General features: G+C 41.6%; 1 protein-coding gene across 1 annotated transcript; it reads right to left on the reverse strand.

Moving 5' to 3' along the window:
- Nucleotides 1-255: 255 nt before the first annotated feature.
- On the reverse strand, nt 256-22,054 carry slc7a5 (solute carrier family 7 member 5). Its single transcript, XM_079247994.1, has 10 exons — nt 21,488-22,054; nt 17,689-17,814; nt 7,718-7,823; nt 7,478-7,522; nt 7,270-7,393; nt 4,833-4,936; nt 4,580-4,676; nt 4,062-4,211; nt 1,673-1,850; nt 256-371 (listed from the first exon to the last, which is right to left on the reverse strand). The coding sequence occupies exons 1-10, from the start codon at nt 22,047-22,049 to the stop codon at nt 316-318; spliced, it is 1,548 nt and encodes a 515-aa protein (XP_079104120.1). The 5' UTR covers nt 22,050-22,054; the 3' UTR covers nt 256-315.
- Between the last annotated feature and the right edge of the window lie 790 nt (nt 22,055-22,844).

Consider the following 22,844-nt stretch of genomic DNA (forward strand, 5'->3'; position numbering starts at 1 on the left):
AAAAACAGGCTGTAAAAACAGCAACAATATAAACAACAATAACAACAAACACTCGGCATTATAAAACCAAAACACTTCAGTGACGTGGAAAATGTTGGTCAAGTCCTTATCAGCATCCTTCAGACAGGGTGAGAGTGTGTCTGTGTGTGTGTGGGTGTGTTTGGGGGGGGGGGGGGGGGGGGGGGGGGTGAGAGAGGTTAACGGAGGTCAAGCATCATCAGATCATCAGTTATGATGTCAGAGCCCAGGAGTCACAGTCGGTGGAATCTGATTGGCCGCTGGCTGAGGCAACAGCCGTAGGGAGGGGGGGTGCTTTTAGGACTCCTGCGGCACCACCTCCATCACCTTCTGGCACATGGCCGTGGTGGAAACTGCAACAGACACACAATGGCTTAGGTTACATGATGTTTTTAATTCAGAATTAATAATTCAGAATTAACGTATTCTCCTACGAGTTTACGTGAAAATAATAATTCCAAATGAACGTTTAAATGAAACACGTCCTTACTTAATTCCTCTATAGAGCGGCGGGTTGGGAAGGGTTCTGATTGGACAGGGTGCACGTGACGAATGACGTATACCGGAAATAAACAAAGTTGTCTCCCTGCTTCTCGTCTTTTTAGTCGTAACTTGTAAAAACTACATAATAAGTACCAGTTTATTTATTTTTATTATAAATGTGAAGTAGCCGCTCAACACGAGCATACTACTTCACTTTTCAAAGCAACTGAGAAGGAGAAGAAAGATAGACCACCAAACACGGGAGGTAAAACAACGCGCGTCATCGGGACAGGACAAGGTAACGAGCGTTTACATGACAGAGGAATTAAATAGATCGGAATTAAAATGTGAATAAACCATAACAAAGCGTCCATCTTTGTTATTAAAAAGATGGACGCTGTGACGTCACTCGTAGGTTTCTGAGGAGCTGAATTGAAGCTCATTGGGCGATTCCTACGATCGCCATCTTGGCAGCATTAAGCACGCCATCTCTCCCGGAAAATACAAAATAAGCAAAGAGGTAGAGCTGAGAGGGGGGCTGTGAATGTGCGGTGGATGATTGATATCTATTAAATTCTAGGTATTAAATCTGCCTGTAGCTAAGAGCTAACAGAGCTAACTCAAGGCTAACCGGAGCTAACCAGCTAACAGTGGTGAGCGGGCTAAAGCTAAAGCCGTCTAAAAACCACCGTTGTGCTAAACTCTGCCTTCTTACAGCAGGGTATCAGGTACCTGTCAATCAAAAGGACACGCCCCTAAATATGCAAAATTTTTAGATTAAATTACTTTTAAACGGGCGAGTTAGAAAAAAATTCCCCCCTATTCCCCCACTGTTTTCATGAAGGTAAACCTGACCCATTAGACCTAAAATGGATTTTAGACTGTAAACATGTTTATTTCTGCTGTAAAGTTGTTTTTAACATGAGAGTCTACGGAGATTTGCTCTGTTTTTGGAGCCCCTAGTGGGTGACGGGGGAACTGCAATTTCTGGCACTTCTGCATAGGCTTCACTTTTAACCACCGGAGGTTTCCGCTTGTTTCGGACATGAAAAACATTTAATGTCTTAGTGTTTCAAGGCAAATTTCAAGGCAAATTAAATAAATTAAATTTGAAAAGAAAAAAAGGTCAGTCAACTTCTAGAAACCTAGAAGAGACATATGTTGCACTTACAGATTCCATTCAGCAGCCACTTGGGTTTGTTCTGCCACCGCACGCCGATCAGGTAGACGGGGACTCCGGTGGCGATGATGCCGAAGCCAATGGCGCACTCCTTGGGAGTCTTCCAGATAGACACAATGATGAGGAAGAAGCAGGCCAGCACGAAACTGACTGGCAGCAGGATGTTAACCTGTAGTGAGGAGCTCAGGCTTAATACCAAGCGTGAACAAGTCATCAGACACAGGGAGGAGCTCCCCAACATCTTTTTATTCCAGAGATAAGATTACAGAGAAAGATTTCTGAAAATCAGCTCAATCACTCCTGCTGGGTTGAGATAGACGAGAAAAACGACTTCTTGTTGGCAGCTTGTTGATTCAAAAAGATGCTTGCCAATGGTCCTGGGAGGGCCACAATCCACCAGGGTTTCTCTGTATTCCTGCTTCAACACACCTGAATCAAATTAAATAAATCTGGTTCTGCACATAAACTCATCACTTTGAGTCAGCTGTGTTGGAGCCGGGATAGTTGGAAAATCGTCTGGATCGTGGCGCTCATTGAGTTCCCCTGTAATAAGCTGTCCATCACAATTTACCTCGCAGTTACACACATCGATCCTGAGAAATTGTTGACAATATAAGTGATAGCACTTGGAGGCTCCAGGTATTTAGCAGTCAGGAATAAATGCGTCTCACATGGAAGCAGCCGCAGAGTTGCCTTTCTGAACCACGTTCAGTCTGTTTTTTAATTTACGCCTCCAAGCTACTGTTTTACTTCTACTGCTCAGTGCAAAAGCAATCAACTTCCCATCAGCACAGTGTTTAAGCGAATATAAACATGTCTACAACCAAATGAACAAAGTCCTTTGTTTCGTCTCACTCAGCTGCATCACTTGCCAATCCCTTCTGAAGTCCAAGAAGCATTAGTCAGCGAGCTCATCGATGAAGTTCCAGGAGCTCCATCCATCATGTCAAAACTATTTAACTCGGTCCCATGAGGGCCGCAGATTTCCAGTGTATCCCTGCTTCAACACATCTGACATAAATTAAATGGATCCAACAGCCAATGAAGTTCTGAACAACGACTCATTAACTTGAGTCAGGTGTGCTGTCGTGGGGATATTTTATACACATGCAGAACCGCGGCGTTCGTGGGAGCAAGTTGAATAGTCCTGCATTATGTAATATGCAGTCTGTAAGGGAATCACGTTTCAACATGTGCACACAGAAGCCAGCGTCCCATTTTGAACGGTGAGTCAGGCCTCATTCATTCACTATCACGCAGGTTTAGTTGTCTCCCTGCTCCAACACACTTGGCTGAAATGAACAAATAGGTTGAGAAGAGTTTGTTGGATCTGTTTGATATGAATCCGATGTGTTGGTGCAGGGAAACGACACTGGCCCTCGAGGACTGCAGGTTGACACTGCTGCTATATAAAGAGAACTAAAACGTGCTTAAACATGATTAAAACGCGTTTGCTGCTGTCAGCATCGCAGACTGCTGCCGTCGGCTGGATTACAGCGAGACGGGATGTGGTTGGGTTGTGTTTCTGGGACAAAGTCCTCTCAGGAGAATGGAGGCTTTTAGCGCAGGAGACGACTGGAGTGTCACCATTCATACAGTAAACAACCTTCAGGCATCCACATCTCAGCTGAATGTAAACCGAAGCCGTCGTCAATCAGCTCGTGCTGATGCTCGGTGTCTGGGTGACGGCCTGCTGCAGATCTGTTGAGCAGCAGGAATGTGACAGTCACAGAAAAGAGTAAGAAATAGGGTGGGAGAGGAAGAGGAAAGAGATGAAGATCAGCAGAGACAGTGTCACTACTGTGGCAGCGCTCACACACTCACACACACACACACCAATACATCCGTCTGCCTCTTCGATTCGCCAACAGCACAGCTCTGTGCCAGCAGTGGAGTCGGAGTGGCCAACCGGCCCTAACGAGGGACACACACTGTAAAAATCACACACTCACATCCACACAAAACTACACAAGAGTCTCTTGTGCGTCGGGGAGTCCTGCAGCGACCGGTTCAGTCAGGAGGCACAGAGCACGCTCAAACATTTCTGTTACCTCAGAGGGCTTTGAGCTGACTTTAACTTAGATATTACAACACCCCAAACCTTTAACGAGCGTTCCAGTCTAAAAATGTAGCTATAAGAGAAGGAAAATGTGCTTCTTGTCTGGAAGACGGTGAGCAAATAGTTCTCAGAACATGAGTACTACAAGTACACACACACAAAACTACCCAGCGGGCATCGACACCAGCTGACGAGCATCCAGCTTCTCCTCTGTAATCTGCAATCAGGCCCTTTTCCAGCGAGAGGCACTGAATGGATCTTTGTAGCGTCGTGTCGGCCCCATGTCTGTCCCGATTGTTAACTCCAACAAGGTAGACTCACTTTGATCGGTCTTTCCAGATCGGGCTTCTTATAACGGAGCCACATCATTCCGATGATTGCCATGGCGATGCAGAGCCAGTTGAAGAAGCTGAAGAAGTTTATGACGGAGAAGATGTCGTTTGAGAAGGCGTAGAGCAGCGTCATCAAGCACTGGACAGAGAAGAGCAGGAGGTGTGTGAAGACTGAGAAACAATAAACTCTGACATGAAGATTTCAGGTGCAGAATTACTTTTAAGCCTTAAAACTCCGAGCCATTTCTATGTTTTTGGTTCATTTCTAATGGAAAAATGGATGTAGAATCTTAATTCTTTTCAACACAGGCAACGTCCAGACCAGACCAGACAACACCAGTCGACTGGTTATTGGAGCTAAAACCTCCACAGATCATTAAAGGGTTTGGAAATCGATCACAATTACACAGAAATATTTGTAAATGCATCAGGAGGCACCAATCTAGTGGAGATTCATGGGCTAAGGTTTAATTCATTGACACTTAACAAATAAAAGAGATTACACACAGTGAATATAAGTGAGGGGAGCGGGGTCAGGAGAGTTGGGTGGATCATGGACAGCAGGCTGGGCAGGTGACCCTCACGGGAACCCACAAAGAACAACCTGAGAGAGAAGATACACAAGAACATGGATGACGGCTGCATTGAAAGATTCAGCAGGTTTTCTTTAGTTCTTCTTGTCCTAAAGCCGATTTTTTTTTTAACTGTAAAAGTGTTTTTGCACTGAGTGTGTGTGTGTGTGTGTGTGTGTGTGTGTTACCTGGATGACGTGAACAAAGAGCCATTAACTGATCCAAAACAGGAAAGGCCTACAAACACGGGGATGATCCACGCCATGGGGCCCAGGTAGTGGTTTCCAAAGTCCTGTAAAACACACATGCATGATCAGTAAATATTCTGAAATAACCTATGGAAAGGAAAGATACGATCGCATAGCCAAGGTATTATCAACACATGGCAAAAAAAAAGTCATCAAAAGAATAGAGAAAACTGGATTTTCCAACTCTGCGGCGGCTCTCAAGTCATTATTCAATCATGCTGAATAATGAAGGAATCTACATCAAAGCTGACACAAATTACAACTGTAGGAAACTAAAGCTGAGGAAAAATGGGGAAAAATAGACTTTACTGAATGCAAGAGCAACGGGACTGCAGGAAAGATGGTAAGAAGGAAACCGCATGAAGGACATTAAATATTTCATGTAAAAATCGTCTCAATATGCAGCTGTTTGGTTTTAAAAGTAGAGATACACAACTTTCCAACCTTAAAGCTTTTGCTTCCAAGTGGCTTTGATGCCACGTTGATATTTATTCTGCACATTCCCAGAACCTCCGTTCCCCTGCAGCGTCCTGAGGCTGAGAAACCACTCTTCATCCCACAGCGTCACATGACAGCTGTGTTTCACCGTATCACACGACATTAACTAGAACTCAGCACACTGGCTGATTCAAAGGCTGATTTAGCAGAAAAATGCAAGAACGCATCATCGGAAGGAGAGAGGAGAAGAAAGAGACAGTGACAGCGAATTAGAGCTGCATTTATCGACTACTTCTGGAATCGATATTTTTACGAGTAATCGAGTACTCTTAACGATTATATTTTTTTATTCTAATTTGTAAAACAATTACTAGAAACTCAACCAAAGTAAATCTATAAATTTATAATTGTGAAGCTGTTGCATGTGTTGTTAGTACCTAATGTATGAGGAAAATGTGATACTTTGGTGCAACCAATGCCTTTGTGCACACGCTCAATGTGTGGAGAAAAAATTCTCAACCAATCATGAATTTCTGCCTTTTAAAAGATTTAAAAGAAGAATTCACATAGAAAGAAGGACTGACTGTAAAGATGTCCAAAGTATCTATTAGTTAAATGGATTAATTAAATGGAGTCTCAGTTTTTGTACTCGGATTTCTCGAGTTACCCGAGTAATTGTTGCAGCCCTACAGTCAATGAGATAAGACTGGACATCAGACTGATTTTTGTTGGCTGGAAAGGTCTCAGAGAAGAGACAGGATGCAGGATGGTGGCTGAATAAAAGCCAACTTATGCTCCATGCAGAAGACTGATACACAGACGGACACGCGAACGGACAGACGATGTCAGCAGTGAAGCTAACATGCGACCAGTGAAAATTACAAACCAGAGAAGAAGAAGACGTTCAGAGAGAAGAAAAAGAGAATGAGGAGGACAACATCTGTAGGGATGTCAGGAGCTTTCGCAGAAAGGCTGAGTGTGTGGATGGTAATTGCAAAAACCTTTGTAGAGTTGTTTTACTGCCACCAACCATTCCCCGAACTTCACGTCAGAACGCAGAAGTGAACTTATTAATGCCCTCTAGTGGATGAATTGATTTAATAACCATGGCAACATAAAGGACACATGGATGTATGAAGGTTGGCAACATATGGCAATGTTTGAAACGGACGTACCTTATCTGTACGTGAGAAAACACAAAAATTCTATACCAGGCTTTAAGACGTGTCAATATTGTATCTATGTTTCTGTTGATGGATAAAAACAATACGAAAAAAAACAACTCACTATTAACGCAAAAATGTCTTTGGAGCTGTCTTGCTGAGTCAACATAGGACTGACTTTTACTGACTGGAGGGAGCTCAGAAACAGGTCTCTTTAATTGGAGGATTCTGAGAAATTTTAAACGTTCTTTTGGTTTGGTTTGCTTTTATATCCGATATCACTCATCCAGACCATAAAACCTGAAAAACGTAATGCTGTTACAAAAGCGGCTCGTTAGGGGGCAATATGGCCCAACATGACCACTGACCAAGTAGAAAAAAGCAGGATGAAGAAGAGATTCCAGCTAATGGATTAGAAAGAACCAAAATTGGCTTATTCAGCACATGTAAAAAAATATTTGGAGGAAAATCTAGCTAATGCAGTTTTTGCGTTTGTGTTTTTACTTTAACCTATTTGTTTTCATCAGAATCTGTCCAGCAGCAGGAGACTAAACAAGATATTCAGCATGTTCTGTGCATTGTTTGTTTGCTTTCACACTGCAAGCGATCTGAAGAGTTCCTTTCTTCGATTGTTTACACGAGTCCGTGGAAGAGATGCGAAGTTTGTGGACCAAACAGCACCAGTGTGAACACACCCACAACCAAACCGATTCTGTTTCTGATATTTACTCTAACAGAAAGACCATTAAAAGCTTTTTGTAAGCGTATTCACTCACCACGGCAACAGCCTCCGAGCCAAGCATCTGGTCGGGGGAGAGCGTGGTGAAATACGCCAGGTTGGTGAGAACATACACGGCTGTTACGATGGGCAGAGAGATGATGATGGCTCGAGGAAGATTTCTGAGGAAGACAAACAAACCATCACAAAATGCACAACTTTGCTCACTCCTCTGCAAATACATAAAGCAAAACATGGCAGCTCACTTGTAAGGCTCGATCATCTCCTCTGTGACGAAATTCAAGTAATTCCTGGAAGATTACATAAAAATTAGACATAATGAAGTTACAAAACAAGTACACAATTAAATTAAAGGCTTTTAAACTAAGTTATCTGCTTTTTCCTTTTTAAAAAAAATGCAACAAAACCATTGTTTACAGGTGAATAAATTACCAATTCCATCCAGAAAGTGTGATTACGTATCTGAAGGTAATGTGCTGACTCACCAGCCGCCATAGGCAAACAGACCGCTGTAGAGCGCCAGGCCGATGCTACCAAATTCATATTTGGATCCTTTGAAGGAATTCTCTGGGAGAAGTTCATCTGTATCACCTGGGAAAAAATGAAAAATGGATTGAGACCAGAAAACTATGCAGTGTCTTTCTGTGTAAGCAGCATGCCTGAGATGTGGATCATGTAGAGCACTGTATCTCAAATATACTTCAAGGTACTCCAGGGGGTACATGAAATTTTTTGAAAACATACATCTTTTAAGTTTTCTTTATAACATCCTTAAATAAAAAAAATATAAATATAATATTGTATAAATATTTAATATATTTTAATAAAAGTAAGTGTACATTCATAAACTAAATTTACGTTTAGATTTACACCATTTCATTCCTCCCAAAATCCCACATTCTGACGTGAACCGCACGTAACAAGCCAAATCGTATCCGTCAGTCACTGTCGCCTTGACAACGCAAACAACGGAGTCTTGGTTGAAGCGTAGTAGAGATGTGCAAAACAATTGCCATTGTTTTGAATGGTTAAAGTTAATAAAACACACAAATGACAAAGTGCTATATTTCATGTTTATTCTTAACCAAAAATACTTTGCAGTGGTTAGGGGGTACGTGGCTGAAAAAACATTTTACAAGGGGTACTGTGTTGCAAAAAGGTTGAGAACCGCTGATGTAGAGTATGTAATTAACGTAATAATGGGTGTTTGCTCAACACAAAACCCAAAAAAACCCCTAGAGGGATGAAGGAGTACTATTCAGGTTTGATTTGCCTCCTTGCAAAGAGGAACGGCAGGGTTAGTGGAGTTAGGAAGGACTGAGACACCCAAAGAAAAGTTGAGCTTGAATCCCTTGTTTAAAGGATCCTTTCAGTTCATTTAAACTTGAATGGAGTAAATTCTTCACTTCCTGGGTCAAAACTTTAAGCCGTCCATCTCTATTCCAAGATTCCTTTATTTGTCCCACAGTGGGGAAATTTACGGCGCAACAGGAGCAAAGAGAAGACAGGAGGGAGAGGCATTGGATAAAATAGAGATAACAGGAAATATGAATAAAGAATATAAAGTTACATAAAGGATACGAATAACAGTACAGATAATGGTTTCAACTTGTATGCATAACTATAAGTCTACCTGTACATATTGTAGAGATCTGAGTAAATAAAGATATTTTTTGTCCTTTCAAACATCTGTTTTTGCATTACATGTCTTTTGGAAGCTCCAAAGACTCTTATTTTTTTAACTTTTAACTTGCCTATAACCAGTATATTATTTTAATGGTTTAACAAAATGTTTGAAACATTTCAAACGTGTGTAAAGGTTTTTTAAACAACTCAAACTTCGCATGTTTGTGACTTTTAAGATGCTAAAAATTTACTTGAAACTTGACCTGGTCCTATTTGATGCATTTCAATGTTAGATGATTTGGGGGAGTTACATCGGTTTGATTTGGAGATTTTTCTGTTTTTTATATATATATATATATATATATATATATATATATATATATATATATATATATATATATATATATATATATATATATATATATATATATATATATATGTTCATTTTTTATGTTTACTTTAATTTTAAGACCTTAGTTGGTTTGGATGTGTGTTGTGTGTTTGTAGCAATTTAATTGCACTGCTTGTAAAAGGGATATTTTTTATCTCAGTAGAGGATCCATCCATCCATCCATCCATTTTCTGCCGCTTACCCGGGGTCGGGTCGCCGGGGCAGCAGCCTAAGCAGGGAAACCCAGACTTCCCTCTCCCCAGCCACATTTGCCAACTCTGCGGGGGGATCCCGAGGCGTTCCCAGGCCAGCCAAGAGATATAATCCCTCCAGCGTGTCCTGGGTCTTCCCCGGGGTCTCCTCCCAGAGGGACGTGCCCAGAACCCCCCCACCAGGGAGGTCCAGGAGGCATCCTGACCAGATGCCCGAGCCACCTCAACTGATTCTTACCGATGCGGAGGAGCAGCGGCAGATCTCCTCCCGGATGACCAAGCTCCTCACCCTATCTCTACGGGAGAGCCCGGCCACCCTGCCGCCTGTATGAGAGAGAGGATTTGTAGAGGATTTTCCAGATTAAATCAAGATCAATAAAAAATGTTTTACATGTAAACTAACTGTAAAACTTTGTGTATGCAAGACGTAAGGTCAGGGTTTAAAGTATTAGCTGCAGTGGTTGGGATTTACGAGATTCTGATCCCAGCCTGGTTTCCCTGACCTCCAGGATTTTCCTGGTTTGTGGTTCGTGACACATTCCTGCTCTGCTCAACATCCGTGTACATTCTCAGACATGGTGATGTTTCTTAAACCAACAGCTCTGGGGGTGTTGGTACAGCGAGGGTTAGGCCTAAGCCAACGCACAGCGTGGGAAACACTGGAACTATACCATCTGTTGGACAGAGAGTCTCGCAACACGCCGTGTTCTCAGACGGATGTGTTATTGCTGTTTTACCAGGTTGATGCCCCAGTTCCAAAACATTTACATTAAAATACTCTTAAATTCTGTTGTAACAGATCAGGGATGCTGATGCACTGATTTACAGGAGCCTAGAGCGGTCATTTGTGCAATTTATTTTAATATTGTTATCAAGATCAGCATCACCAAGACATCCCAAGGCTGAAAAACGGAACCTAACTACCTTTGTTTACCATCCCAGCATATCCCTTTGCATTAAAGCACCACATCACATGCTAGTAACTGGATATCAACACACTGGCCCTTTCTGAATCCACACACATGCTAAATCATAAAATATAAAATCAAGAGTACATCATCAGAGGAACAGATGAAAAGAAAGAAAGGAATGAATGGAAGATGGTGAAAGACAAGAGTCAACATCAGACTGACTTTCACTCGCAGGAGAGAGCTCAGAGAAGAAACAGGACGCAGGATGGATGCTGAATTAGCCGTAAATATGGGGCACTTCAATTAGAAAATTTGTTTCAAGGTGGGATTTTAAATCAAACCAAATTAAAGCAGATGTTTACATAAATGATGATGTAAATGTGCTCTTTATGGGCTTCCTAACACAGTGGAAAGTGGTCATTGAATGTATACAAATGTTATGAGTTTTAGTCAAGATAAAAAAAAAAAAATTAAATTTGAATGCATTTGTCTAATTTTATATGTTGCATTGTTTGCTTTCCCTGCCAAAAACAAGTTTCTTGAATGCTGAAATTTATCTGCAAAGGATGTTGTGTTAATAAATCCACCTCAGATGCCTGACGTGCTCAGATGCATGTGATTGCTCACCACCTCAGGTTCTGTTAACCCATGTCTTGACTTGTCAAACTTATTTCTCATCACGGAGCTTTTGTGAAGTTGAAAATCAATGAAACGCCTGACTAGTTTCTAACCTTTACAACTTTTCATGGTAGTGAGGTCTGACTCATCCCCAGTACCGGCTCCCACCCTTCCTTTAGACTCCGAGGTGAGGGAACTGCATTCATTGAGTCCAGTATGTGATTGCCTGGAATTCAGCAGTAAAAATTTATTCCCCAACAATAAATGTGTTTTTTTTTTTAAACTGGCGGTTGCACAGAATTAGTGTCACCAAAGCTGTAGTGGACAATATATAGTTTTATGATAAAGCTTTTATTCTTGAACCAGCTTCCATCTTCCTTTATTTTATGACCTCCACCATGGAGGTAGTTTATGTTCTGGTACGTTTTCTGAGGATGTACCTTGATCAAAGTTGTATCCAGTACATTTTGGAAGTGATCTGGATTTTTCTTCTGTTGTTACCTCTCGTTATTAGTGTCTACCTCACTGGTCAAGAAACCCTTCTGCTGAATTAAACTGGTGACATGTTGCAGGTGTCAAGCCCTCAGGTTCAATCAGAATAAAAATTCCTTCCTCTCGCTGGTGAGATTCAGTCACAACACTGAAGTTTTCCTCAATTTATTTATCTGACCTTATAAAATAATAATACCAAGCTGGGACATGTGGAAAAGTCATTTACACAAAAAATGGACTAAATTTAAAAGCCAAGGTTTTGTTAATACCTAATGACAAATATGGAACAGAAACAACAGATTTCTGATAATATGCACTGATCAGGTGAAAAGGCTTCATTTTCTAGTAATTAGTTAAAAATATTAATTAATTTCTCATAATATAGAAATAGACAAATACTATTAGGCCTATAACATTGATTTGAATCAAAGTGATGGACAGTTTATATTGGAAGTGTGAAAGTGAGGTAAGGATTTTAATAAGTTATTTGAGAAATTACAATTGTAACATTTCATTTAATTTAAATTCATCTTTCAATTGAATGTATACAATGATTTAATTCAATGAATGTGATGTTTTAATTAAAATTAACTATTTAATTTAATTTCTAAATTTATTTTATTTGATCCAATTTAATTAAATTTTATTTCATTTAAAAAAAATTTTTTATCTATTTATTTATTTACTTTTATTCATGTATAATTTTTTATGTTAGAAAATTTTGATTTAAAGAAATATGCACATGAAGAAATAAAGTGATAAACAAATGTTAAAATAATAAACCTCTTTATGCGCACTTAGCCAAGTTTAACCAGAAATCTTCGGCTAACATGTTGAGTATCACGCCTGACTGAAATAACATTCTGGTTTAGACACCAGTCAGTTAAAGGCAGTAACGTAACATGGATTAGTTTAATATCTAAAGTCTGAGATAAATGAATGGAGGATCCAAATCTGAAAAAAAGACTCCAGCATCTCTTCAAGTCGCAGTAACATGACCTGAGAAAACATCAGCATCGACATGTAACTCTGTTCTTGCAGTTTACAGTAAATAAAACCTGTTGCTATGAAGCAGTGGGAACAGGAACAGCACATGCGAAGCCTGCAGTTAAACGAGGCGTGACGTGATGAGGCGTGATCCGAGCGCTTCATTTCCAGACAGTGTGGGTGTCTGTCAGATTGAGAAAGCAAGAGCTAATGTGACTACGCTCTTCTCTGATCTGAAAAACTGGCAGACTCTGACCTCGGAGATCCACTGACATACAAACAGAAATACTTCTGCTGTTAGGAAATCTACATTCCTAAGCTTGACACGATTATCTAAGTGTCAGCGTGGATCATGTCTGATTTATTCTACTAAATTTAGGTCTCACTGTTTGCACATTTAGGGCACACTCCAACAGCCAATCAGGAGGGAGCGCTACAGAAGCTGGTGTGTTGATATAGACACAGCTGTGGCTATGATACAGTAAACAGTTATTAGTGACTGCACAATGACAAAGGCAAGCAGTAAAGATTTAAAACACACATAACAGAAGTAGCACTTAAGAAAGGACTAAGACTACAAATGAGTAGCATTAACCGTCATGTTCCTGTGATCAACCAAAACAGGTGTTAAACTAGAGAAGTTTGCTTTTGACCATATGGCGGATTATCATCTGCTTTCAAATGAAAGGTGAAAATATTTCCTGGGGAGGGGACTTGAGCTCAAGCATGTTATTTAATTAGTTCAAGTGGATCAAATAAAGATTAGCAAAAGTTTTAGATAAATCCCTGAGGAGCACAGCTGGAATTATGTTGCTTATTTTGTGATGTGGAGCAAAAAAGCTGGAGGACTTCTGGCCATTTCTGGTTGTTATTGTCATAGGTCAGAAAAAAATGGCTTTTTTTTTTTACTTAAAAGAGGCTAAATAGTAGAAAACTTTTTGCTCGTCATTTTTCTTGATTTCAATTAGAAAAAAACAACACAGTAGTCAGACCATCATTCTGCTGCTGTAACGCCCAAGAAAACAAGTAAAAAGTTCAATAAAAACAATAATGACTAAAATGTTATAATGGATTATTTTATATATTTGAAAAAAATGATAATTTTTTAACAAAAAAAAAAATTATTTTTTAACAAGAAAATAAATTTTAAAATTGTGGAGCAAAAAATCCTGATACTCAATTTTTTTATTCAATTTTCCCAGCCCTATAAAATACTCTTTACATATGTGAACAGGTGCATCTGTAACCTTCATACTTTCAAGCATCCCTTTTGTCAGCAATATTTTATCATAATATTTTATCCCTTTTATCATAATATTCTCACAAAAAATGATAAAGAGACATAAAAATGAGCGGCGCAGTAGACAGCTGTGGTCTGTGCGGATAGCAAATACATCGCAGAAGCTTCTTCTTCTTTGTTCGGTTCTCAGGTCAGCAAACTGCTCAACACTGCCCCCATGGTTTCCAGTGGTATTACACCATTCGCTCCATCAGGGTACGGATCCCCGAAAAGCAGAGTAAATAAATGCTTCACAGAAGGCAGAAAAGTCAGCTACGCAGTCTTAAAGGGAGACGTTCCACTCGTAACTTCTGCTGCAACTTGCTGGAGCTTTAATGGGAACGTGGATGTAGTAAATGTGACTTAAAGAATTTTACAGCAGGAAGGTGGGACTTTGGAGCATGTGTGGAGCAACTCAACCCACTGATTCGGTCTCCAGCTGCAGTATCTGGATGCTCTGGTGTGGTTTGGTTGGTCCCACCGAGAGGTTTCCATCGATTTAAAAGCTTAGTTTTGGTTGGACAAACACAATCATTTGTTTTTTATGTCATGTTATGCTCAACGCCATTGTTTATTCTGAGGAGGCGGTTCTTTCCCATCTTCCAACAAGGTAAAACAAGGCGTTCCTTTTCATTTTCCCACTTCCATCAACAGTTCTGATGTGATATTTCGCCTTAAAAGCTGCTGACGGAAACACACCAGCTGTTTATCACATGGGACAACACCTGTTTACATTTCTCCTCTGATTCCCTGGTCGCTCATTCACCAGAGCAAAAGCCTCCTTCCTCCTCACCTCCCCTCCCTCTTGACCTCCATTTCTGCTCCCCGTCTGAACAATTCTACCTCCCCGTTGAGGCCCTGCGTGCCCACCAGTCAGCTGATCGGAGACCTGTGACTTCCCACCTCCACACAAACAGGCGATGTGACGTTTCATAAGCCATGCTTTGTTCCTGTGTCTCCTGCAGGATGAAATCTGGCCTCGGCTTTGTCTTGTCAACTTGCCGGAAATGTTTGCTGCATCTTTATTTTTCCTCTTTCTTGTTTTTTTCTGTTATAAATAACTGAAAACAAACAGTTGACCTACTTCTGAATGAACATGCAGAGGTTAATTGAAATTCTGCTGGAAGAATTTGACATTGTGACGGCAACTGTGGAGGGGCGTGCATGAATCACGTCCAGCGCCGTCCAGTCCAAACCATTCCCTGCTTTTGCCTCCACTTTATCTCAATTTAAAATGACTTTTTTCTTCTAATGGGCCGGTAAATCACAAAACAACTCTTTAATACCAACTGGTTTAATCAGCGTCATGTTTCCATCCTGCTTGAATTCAGATGGCTTGGCAAAGTTAAGCGTCTGCTGTTGCAGCTCGAGTTAAACTGCTGAACCTTACAGTGTGGCTAAAGTTCATATCGGGTGTTGGTTCACAGTGCAAGAGGTCATGTTTGGGCTCAGAAGCTCAGCTCTGCAGAAAGCAGAGAAAGCAAAAATCTGTTTGCAGCGAAGGAAAGAAGACAAAACAGACCTTCTGTTTGTCTGGATTCGCTTCATCCTGCTTGTTGACCTTCCTCCTCAATGTTTCGTCTCCACTGCTACAACCCTGATTTAGCTCAGATTTAATTCACCAGATTGCATTTTCCCAGAAGAGTTTGGCAGCTGACGGATGGAGGACAACACCTGGGCTGGGCAGCAAACACACACACAGCAGCAGCGAGGGTGTAAACCTGCATCGCCTGCTGGAAAGTCTTTCCACCGACGGAGCAGAAGGCTTTTATGTCACCAGTATTTCCTGTGACCATGTTACTCACTTCAGTCCTACGATGGCTGCAGTCCTGCAGGTTTTAAATGTTTCCCTGCTCCAACACACTTAACTCAAATAAAAGAGTCATTGTGTAGATCCTTATAGGCTATATATTGGATCCATGCATTTGAGTTTTTTGGAGCAGGACACATCATAGGACTGAACGGAGTCCTCCTGTCCTGTGACATGAACCCACTGAACTAATGAACCAGCCGGTTGCAAAGCCTCCCTGCAGAGGGCAGGACCCGATGGCCCCGGTTCATTCATACCAACACACTTCCACTGTTCTGATGGATTTGACCGAACTGGACACAAGCTGCTTGCTTTTTTTTTTTTCTTCTTTTTGTGCAGCAGCTAATGAGCACATTTCCAAATAAAAATGGTCTGTGTTCGACATCGGAGCCATTGTGCGTCTCCTCTCGTCTCTGGCTGCACTTCACAACGTGGCCGTAATGAGTGTTCGGCCCAACTCCACAATGTTACTCTCCTGCTCCGAAAAGGTTGTGGGGTATATCCCAGAGAGACCTGTCGTAAGAACTACAAACTGGGGTCTTTAAAGATGCCAAAGTGTCTGTAAAACCAACTTTCTCTGTGACACAAATATGTTAAATCTGTTGCCTTCAGGTCTGCTTTACAGTGGCTTCGGGAGAAACAAGTTTCTACATATAAACCAGAGTAATTCAGCTTTTTGCAGGCGAAACACGCCTTACATCCACCACATAATCTAATTTACAGATTCCCCATCAGTGATGGAGGTTGTGTGATTATGTAAGCAGCTGGAAGGAGCCTCAGAATAAAAGTAAGAACCTTCTGTCTCAGGGAACCGTTAAAGAAAAAAAAAAGGCTCATTTAAGTATTGAGATGTGACATTTTAGTGAAATCAGTCACTTTTCTACCAGTAGTTTTCCGGACTTCCTGAAGGTTTTTCCAAAAGTTTTGGATTTTAGTCATCATATAATTTATATATAATAATATAAAAAACATATCATTTCTGCTCCAATCTCCACTTGAAGCATTTTCAGATTGTTTTGTGTTTGCTAAGCTAATTAACACTGAACGTAAACGGAGGAACAAATGCGGAGACAAGTCAGTAAAACAAACGGCATCTTTCAGCACTTTGTCCATATTTTAGTTGGTTTTTCAAATAATACCAAAGATGTTGGCTGAAGCCTCATCAGAAATGGTCTCCATGGAAACATGGTTGTCAAGAGGTCATTCGTATGGAAGGGAAGCAGGGAAAAAAGGCTGAGGTACGCCACATTACGCAGAAGCTGGACTGAAAATCAGCAGCAGGTCTGATGGAGGGCCGGATCCAGAGTCCAGACCTTCACATGATTTAAACAGTGTGGGAACATCTGGACAGAGAACTGAGCAGAAACATCAAAAGTAGCGCTCCGGAAAGTTCTTCCAAAAACCTGGTAAATGACATGAAATGTGACTGTGTCTGAGAGAGTTCGGACTAAATACTGACATTAAAGTTTGTTAGAAATTTACTAATTCAGTTTTTGTTTCAATAAATCACTGGACTTATGTCCTGTGCTTGGTTTTCTATGAAGAAATACATTCTGGCTCAAAACTTTTTCACTGCAGTTTTTTCATATATTTCTATCATATTAAGTTAAACTCATCTAATTATTGACATTCAGCCTCATATTTTACATTCATTTAAACATGACATGAGATTTTTAAGATGCTTTTGGTTTTTATTTAAAATTTGCAGAAACACAATCATCTGTATTTATTCTTTTAATTATTTTATTCAGTGTTGTCCTAAATGGCATTCCATAGATCCATGTGATTGTTGAGCTTATGTTTCATTCCTGTCTGATTTTTGCTTCTCAACCTTTGGCGGGCGAGTCGATGAGACCCTTTAAGTCACAGGTGTCAGACTCCGGTCCTTGAGGGTCGGTTTCCTGCAGGTTTTTGTTGTCTCCCTGCTCCAATACACCTGACTGAAATTAATAAATAGGCTGACAAGAAGCTGCTGGATCCATTTAAATTGAATCAGCCGTGTTGGAGGAGGGAAACAACAAAAAGCTGCAGGATGCTGGTCCTCGAGGACTGGAGTTGCTTTAGGATGATGGCAAAGAAATCTTCATAGGTGCATATGTGTGTGTGTGTGTGTGTGTGTGTGTGTCCTACCTTGGCCAATCTTAACAAAGCCAATGATGATGATGAGTCCGAGCGCCAGAAGCTTGGCTGCAGCGAAGAAGTCCTGCACTCTGGTGGCCGCCTTCACGCTGTAGCAGTTCACAAACGTCAGCAAGACTGGAGGAAGAGACGGACACGAAACACAGAGACGCGTAACGATCACCATCAAAACATTCGGAGGTGTTACTGGTTCTGTTTCTGTCACCAGTCACACCAGAGACCCCCAAACTCTGCCTTGACTTCAGACACCTGATGTGTCTCTGTCTCCGTTACCTAAACTATGGAATGATAAATTAGACCGGCCTCCTCCATATCTGTGTTTAAATCTTCACCGAAGACCAACTTGTTCATCTGGTTTTATTGATTGTCTTTTATCTGATTGTAATTATTTTACTTTTAGGTGTAGTATTTCACATTTTAATTGTCCTCTTGTGCGTTATTTATTCTGTTTTTAGTTTTAACCCCCACAATGTGGCACTTTGTTCAACGTTGTTGTTTTTAAAGTACGTTATAAATAAATTGCATTCATTGCAGCGTTCGACATTGTGAAACAAAGGATCTCCTAGCTTGTGATTTCCTCGCATATTCCTAATGCTTCATATGAAAGAAAAAATCCGCCACTTGTCATTTATTGACCCCTCTTTGTCTCTTACACTGGAAATTAGGGCTGGGTATCGATTCAAATTTCAAGAATTGATTCGATTCCGATTCTGAAAATTTAGAATTGATTATCACAATTGGATCTGATTTGTTCTATCTAATGTGGTTTTAGGTCGGTATTATTTTATTTTATTTACATGACTGTGTTGTTATATGGAACATATGAATACTCGTATCATATTGACATTCAACAGCAAATTAATGAAGTAATGGAAGTGAAAGATGGCTGTAAGGAGCAGTCCCCTTCTCAAAATGACTGAAAAATCATTTTCACATTTTTGGTGAATGTTTGGAAGGACTTCTGCAGAGAGATGTTTGCAAGACACCGTAATGTAGTGCGGTTCCGCAACCGTCATTAGCTGCCTGAAGCCTTCATTTTCAACGAGAAAATACGGGAGCATATCCTTACACATGAAGCCCGCAATCGCCTGTTATTTGGAGAAAACATGCAGAATTGGCCGGTAGTTGTAAAGTTTGCTTGACTTTCATCTGTTGGACGGCTTAGACATGAGATCTTGGTGATGTCTCAACAAGTGGTTCCTTAGGTTTGTCATATTTCCGCAAATCGCGTCGCTTTTGTTGAGTTCGTCCTTTTTGGTTGTCTTTTCTGAGTTGAAAATGTTTCCAGATCTCAGCCTTAAAACGTTTCGGGCGTTTTCAAAGCCGGGGCTTGGCCAACAATGCTAGTGCCCGATGCACGGTTGATTGTTTTAAAGTCCTCACATGAAGAGCGCATGCATGAATTCAATAATGTGGCAAAAAGATTAAAAGTCACCAGGGTAAAAATTTCTTTAAAAATAATCGATCTTTAGGAATTAATATGAAATTCACTTCAGAATTGCTGAATCGATCTTTTCAACACTCCTCTGCTGGAAATGTTTTTGCAGGCAACCCCCCCCCCCCAGGTGGCATTTAGTGACTTCTCCAGCGGCACATTGTGTGTTAGAGAAGTGGATCTTTTGTTTGGTCTTCTCCGACACGTAGAGGAGCCCGTGTGCAATTGTAAATAGCTGAATAAACGGCTCATTTTGCCTTCAAGCCGTCTCCCCTGGTGACCGTCAGAGACAGTGTGTGCCTGCATTTCTCACAGCACAGTGTGAGCTGCAGGAGAATTCCCAGAGATGAAAAACAAATTCTTGGGAGAATAAAAGCCACCCCACTGCACCCATTTGCCTGTCCAAAAGCATACATACAGTGCTGGTACCCCCCCCCCCCCCCCAGCACTTACACACACACTCACAGCGTTCCTGAAGAGGCCCAAAACCCCGGACTCCATTAAAAGTGATTAACTAAAACAGCAAGGTCTCTTCAAAGCCCCTAAATCAGGTTGGTGCCGCGACAGAAAGTCCAAGCTGCACAATGAGACTCTGTGTAAGACGGTCCAAGACAAAGGCTGCGTACAGTAGAGGGTCCAAAACACACACCTGCTAAACAAATTCACACTCATATTTTAGCATGCACACACACACACACACACACACACACACACACACACACACACACACACACACACACGATTTAAATTTCCAAAGACATGGATCAAGCAGAACGATAACCTGCAGAAAAATAAACAAACGGACCAATTAGTGAGGAGATGTTGATCACCTCCCTGTACACACACACACACACACACACACACACACACACACACACACACACACACACACACACACACACACACACACACACAACTGAGCCTCTTGCTCCTCAGCTCTGTCATGTGGTCCCAGTCAGGATTTAGCCTTTGGTCAGTCTGAAGATTAGGTACCAGAGTTATAAACTGGCACCACACACACACACACATATTAATACACACACATATGCAATGTCATGTGCATTCACACATAAATGGAGTGTTTGAGGTGTGTGTGTGTGTGTGTGTGTATGCTATTCAAACGCACCAATAGGAGCAGAGACTGGTGCAAACAGGCTGAAGCAGCAAATAATCCAGAATAATCTCGTTAAGAGTCTAAGACGAGGTGCGAGCGGAGTGTGTGTGTTTGTGAATTATGTTGAAACTGGAGATGTTCGCTGAACGTGTACAAACATTTCCAGGAATGCAGATCTGCAATTTAGAGATTACAGACTAAATAAGTTCACGTCACGTTCGTCTGTCATTACGTCACACTGCATTAAAACCCACCATTTGAAGCTTTAAATAAATAAATTAACTATAAAAACTAAGCTTTTTTTTTCAATGATTTATTCTGACATAACTGGAATTGTTTTGTTTACAGTTTAGTATGGATATATTTTCTCCCAATCTCGATACTTTCTTTCTGTATATATTTAAAAGGAAGATATTTAATAACCATTAGGCTACCTGTGTACCTTGTTTGGTGTAAATATAAGTATCTGGAGATTAAACGTTCACCAAAGGTAGAAACTTTTAAATCCAGATTAAAACATTTCTTTTCTGCACATCTGCACAGTAACGTATTTCTAATATAATTTATGATTTTACTGGGATTCTGTTATTTGTTTTATTTTATGCTTTTTTTTCTGTAATTCTTTTAATGTTTCATGTAAAGCACTTTAAATTGTCTTGTACATGAAAGGTGTTATACAAATAATTGATCGCGTCTTAACTCACAGAAAATGTACTAAATTACAACAAAGGGATAGATTTAATTTAATATTGTTTAGTTGCAATAAAACCTGTGATGAAATGCTTTAATAAAACCCGAGGATCCTCAGTGGGGCTGATGTAACAACGTGTCGTTTTTTCACTACAAACACTGACGCTGCGCGCGCGCGTGGACATAATGTCCTCTACTCTTCACATGTTGTAAGTTTCCTCAATTCAAACAAAATAAAACTAAATCCAAACAAAAATAAAATATAAAATCAGGGAAAAAAAACAATAATTTAAAAAAAAACTACATTATAAACAATGTAAAATCTAAACTGTACGTGTGAGCGAGCGCGAGAGATGCGGAACTATGGAGCTCCACGTGCTCCTTGAAGTGCAGCTGTGTGTGTGTGTGTGTGTGTGTGTGTGTGTGTGTGTGAGGCTTGAGGTGAAACACAGGTGATTTCAGGTGAAAACAGGAAGTGCTGTGACATTAAACACAAACGTTGCATCATGAAGCATGGCCCGGCTCGGCCCGGCTCGACTCGGGATACTCACGGATGCAGAGGCAGGCGACCAGCTTGGCACCCTCTTCCGGCACCGCGCACACCGGGAAGATGGGCTTGAGGAGGTAAGTGGCGAATACGTAGGCGACGATGTACTGTGAGGACGGCCGGATGATGAGCAGCTCGATCCAGAGCTTGAGGAAGGCCGGCAGGGAGCCGTACACCTCCAGGATGTAGGCGTAGTCCCCCCCGGACTTGGTGATGGTGGTACCCAGCTCCGCGTAGCAGAGGGCTCCCACGGTGGAGAAGACACCGCACACCGCCCACACGATGAGGGACAGACCCACAGAGCCGGCCTCCCTCACCACGCCGGTCGGGGTGACGAAGATGCCCGAGCCGATGATGGTGCCCACGATGATCGCCACGCCGTTCATCAGGGTGATGGTCCTCTTCAGGGCGACCCCGTCCTCCCCTCCCTCTGCGGGGACACTCTTCGCATCGCCGGCCGGTGTCCGCACCGGGCTGGAGACGGTGGTTAGCATCCTCTCGGTCACCGTCTTGTCGTCCTCCCTGTCTGCAGACGAGTTGGAGTTTCTCTTCTTTATGGCAGACATCGCAGGCTTATTTCTTCCTCCTCTTCCTCTTCTTCTTCTTCTTCTTCCTCACCCGGAGGATTCGCCTCTCTGTGTCCGCCGCAGTCCGGGAGAGCTCCGGGGTTCAGCCAGGCTCAGCCACGCGGTGTGTGATGGTGTGTGAGTCAGAGCAGCGTGGCCGCTCGTGTCTTATCTCTGTTCTGTCAAACGTACAAAGAAGCTGAGAAAAATTGGCGTGATGGCCCTCCTCCATCAGGGGCGGCGCACGAGCCAACTCCGGTTTTCTGCCCTCTAGCGGTGGCAGCTCGACACTACACCCTCAGCAGAGGCGCCACACGGGGAGGAAAGTTAAGACTCTAAGGGCCCCCACGACTTGAAAGGGGCCCAAAGAGATGTACAAACTATATAAGAAAACCATTAAACCTTTAATAAAAATAAAAAATAAAATATAGCAGTAATATAAACTGATAAACCATTTATATTAAAATAACCTAGTTTGATGTATGGACCATAGACTGTTTATAAAGAGATGGACGGAGCCTCAGTGACGTCACCTGTAGGTTTCTGAAGAGCTGAATTGAAGCTCGGTGGGCGGTTCCTACCATCACCATCTTGGCAGGGGCATGCGCGTCGTCTCGCCCAGAATATACAAATGTGGGCATAGAGGTGGAACTGAGAGGGGAGCCGTGAGCGTCATGGTGGATGATTGACATAGAGTGAACTCCGAGCTTTCTGTAGCCAAGAGCTAACTGAGCTAACGGAGGTAAGCGGGCTAAAGCAAAGTCACATTGTTAACCGTTTAAAAACCGCGGTTCT

Source organism: Telmatherina bonti, assembly GCF_933228915.1.
Source record: "Telmatherina bonti genome assembly, chromosome: 2".
NCBI lineage: Eukaryota > Metazoa > Chordata > Actinopteri > Atheriniformes > Telmatherinidae > Telmatherina > Telmatherina bonti.

What these genes read in the sequence shown, in the direction of transcription:
- slc7a5 (XM_079247994.1), bottom strand. Translation starts at nt 22,049, where the DNA reads ATGTCTGCCATAAAGAAGAGAAACTCCAACTCGTCTGCAGACAGGGAG. An exon ending in GGTCGCCTGCCTCTGCATCC is followed by an intron (nt 17,815 to 21,487) that starts GTGAGTATCCCG and finishes CTCTTCCTCCAG; the next exon opens with TCTTGCTGACGTTTGTGAAC. An exon ending in GCTCGGAGGCTGTTGCCGTG is followed by an intron (nt 4,937 to 7,269) that starts GTGAGTGAATAC and finishes TGTGTTTTACAG; the next exon opens with GACTTTGGAAACCACTACCT.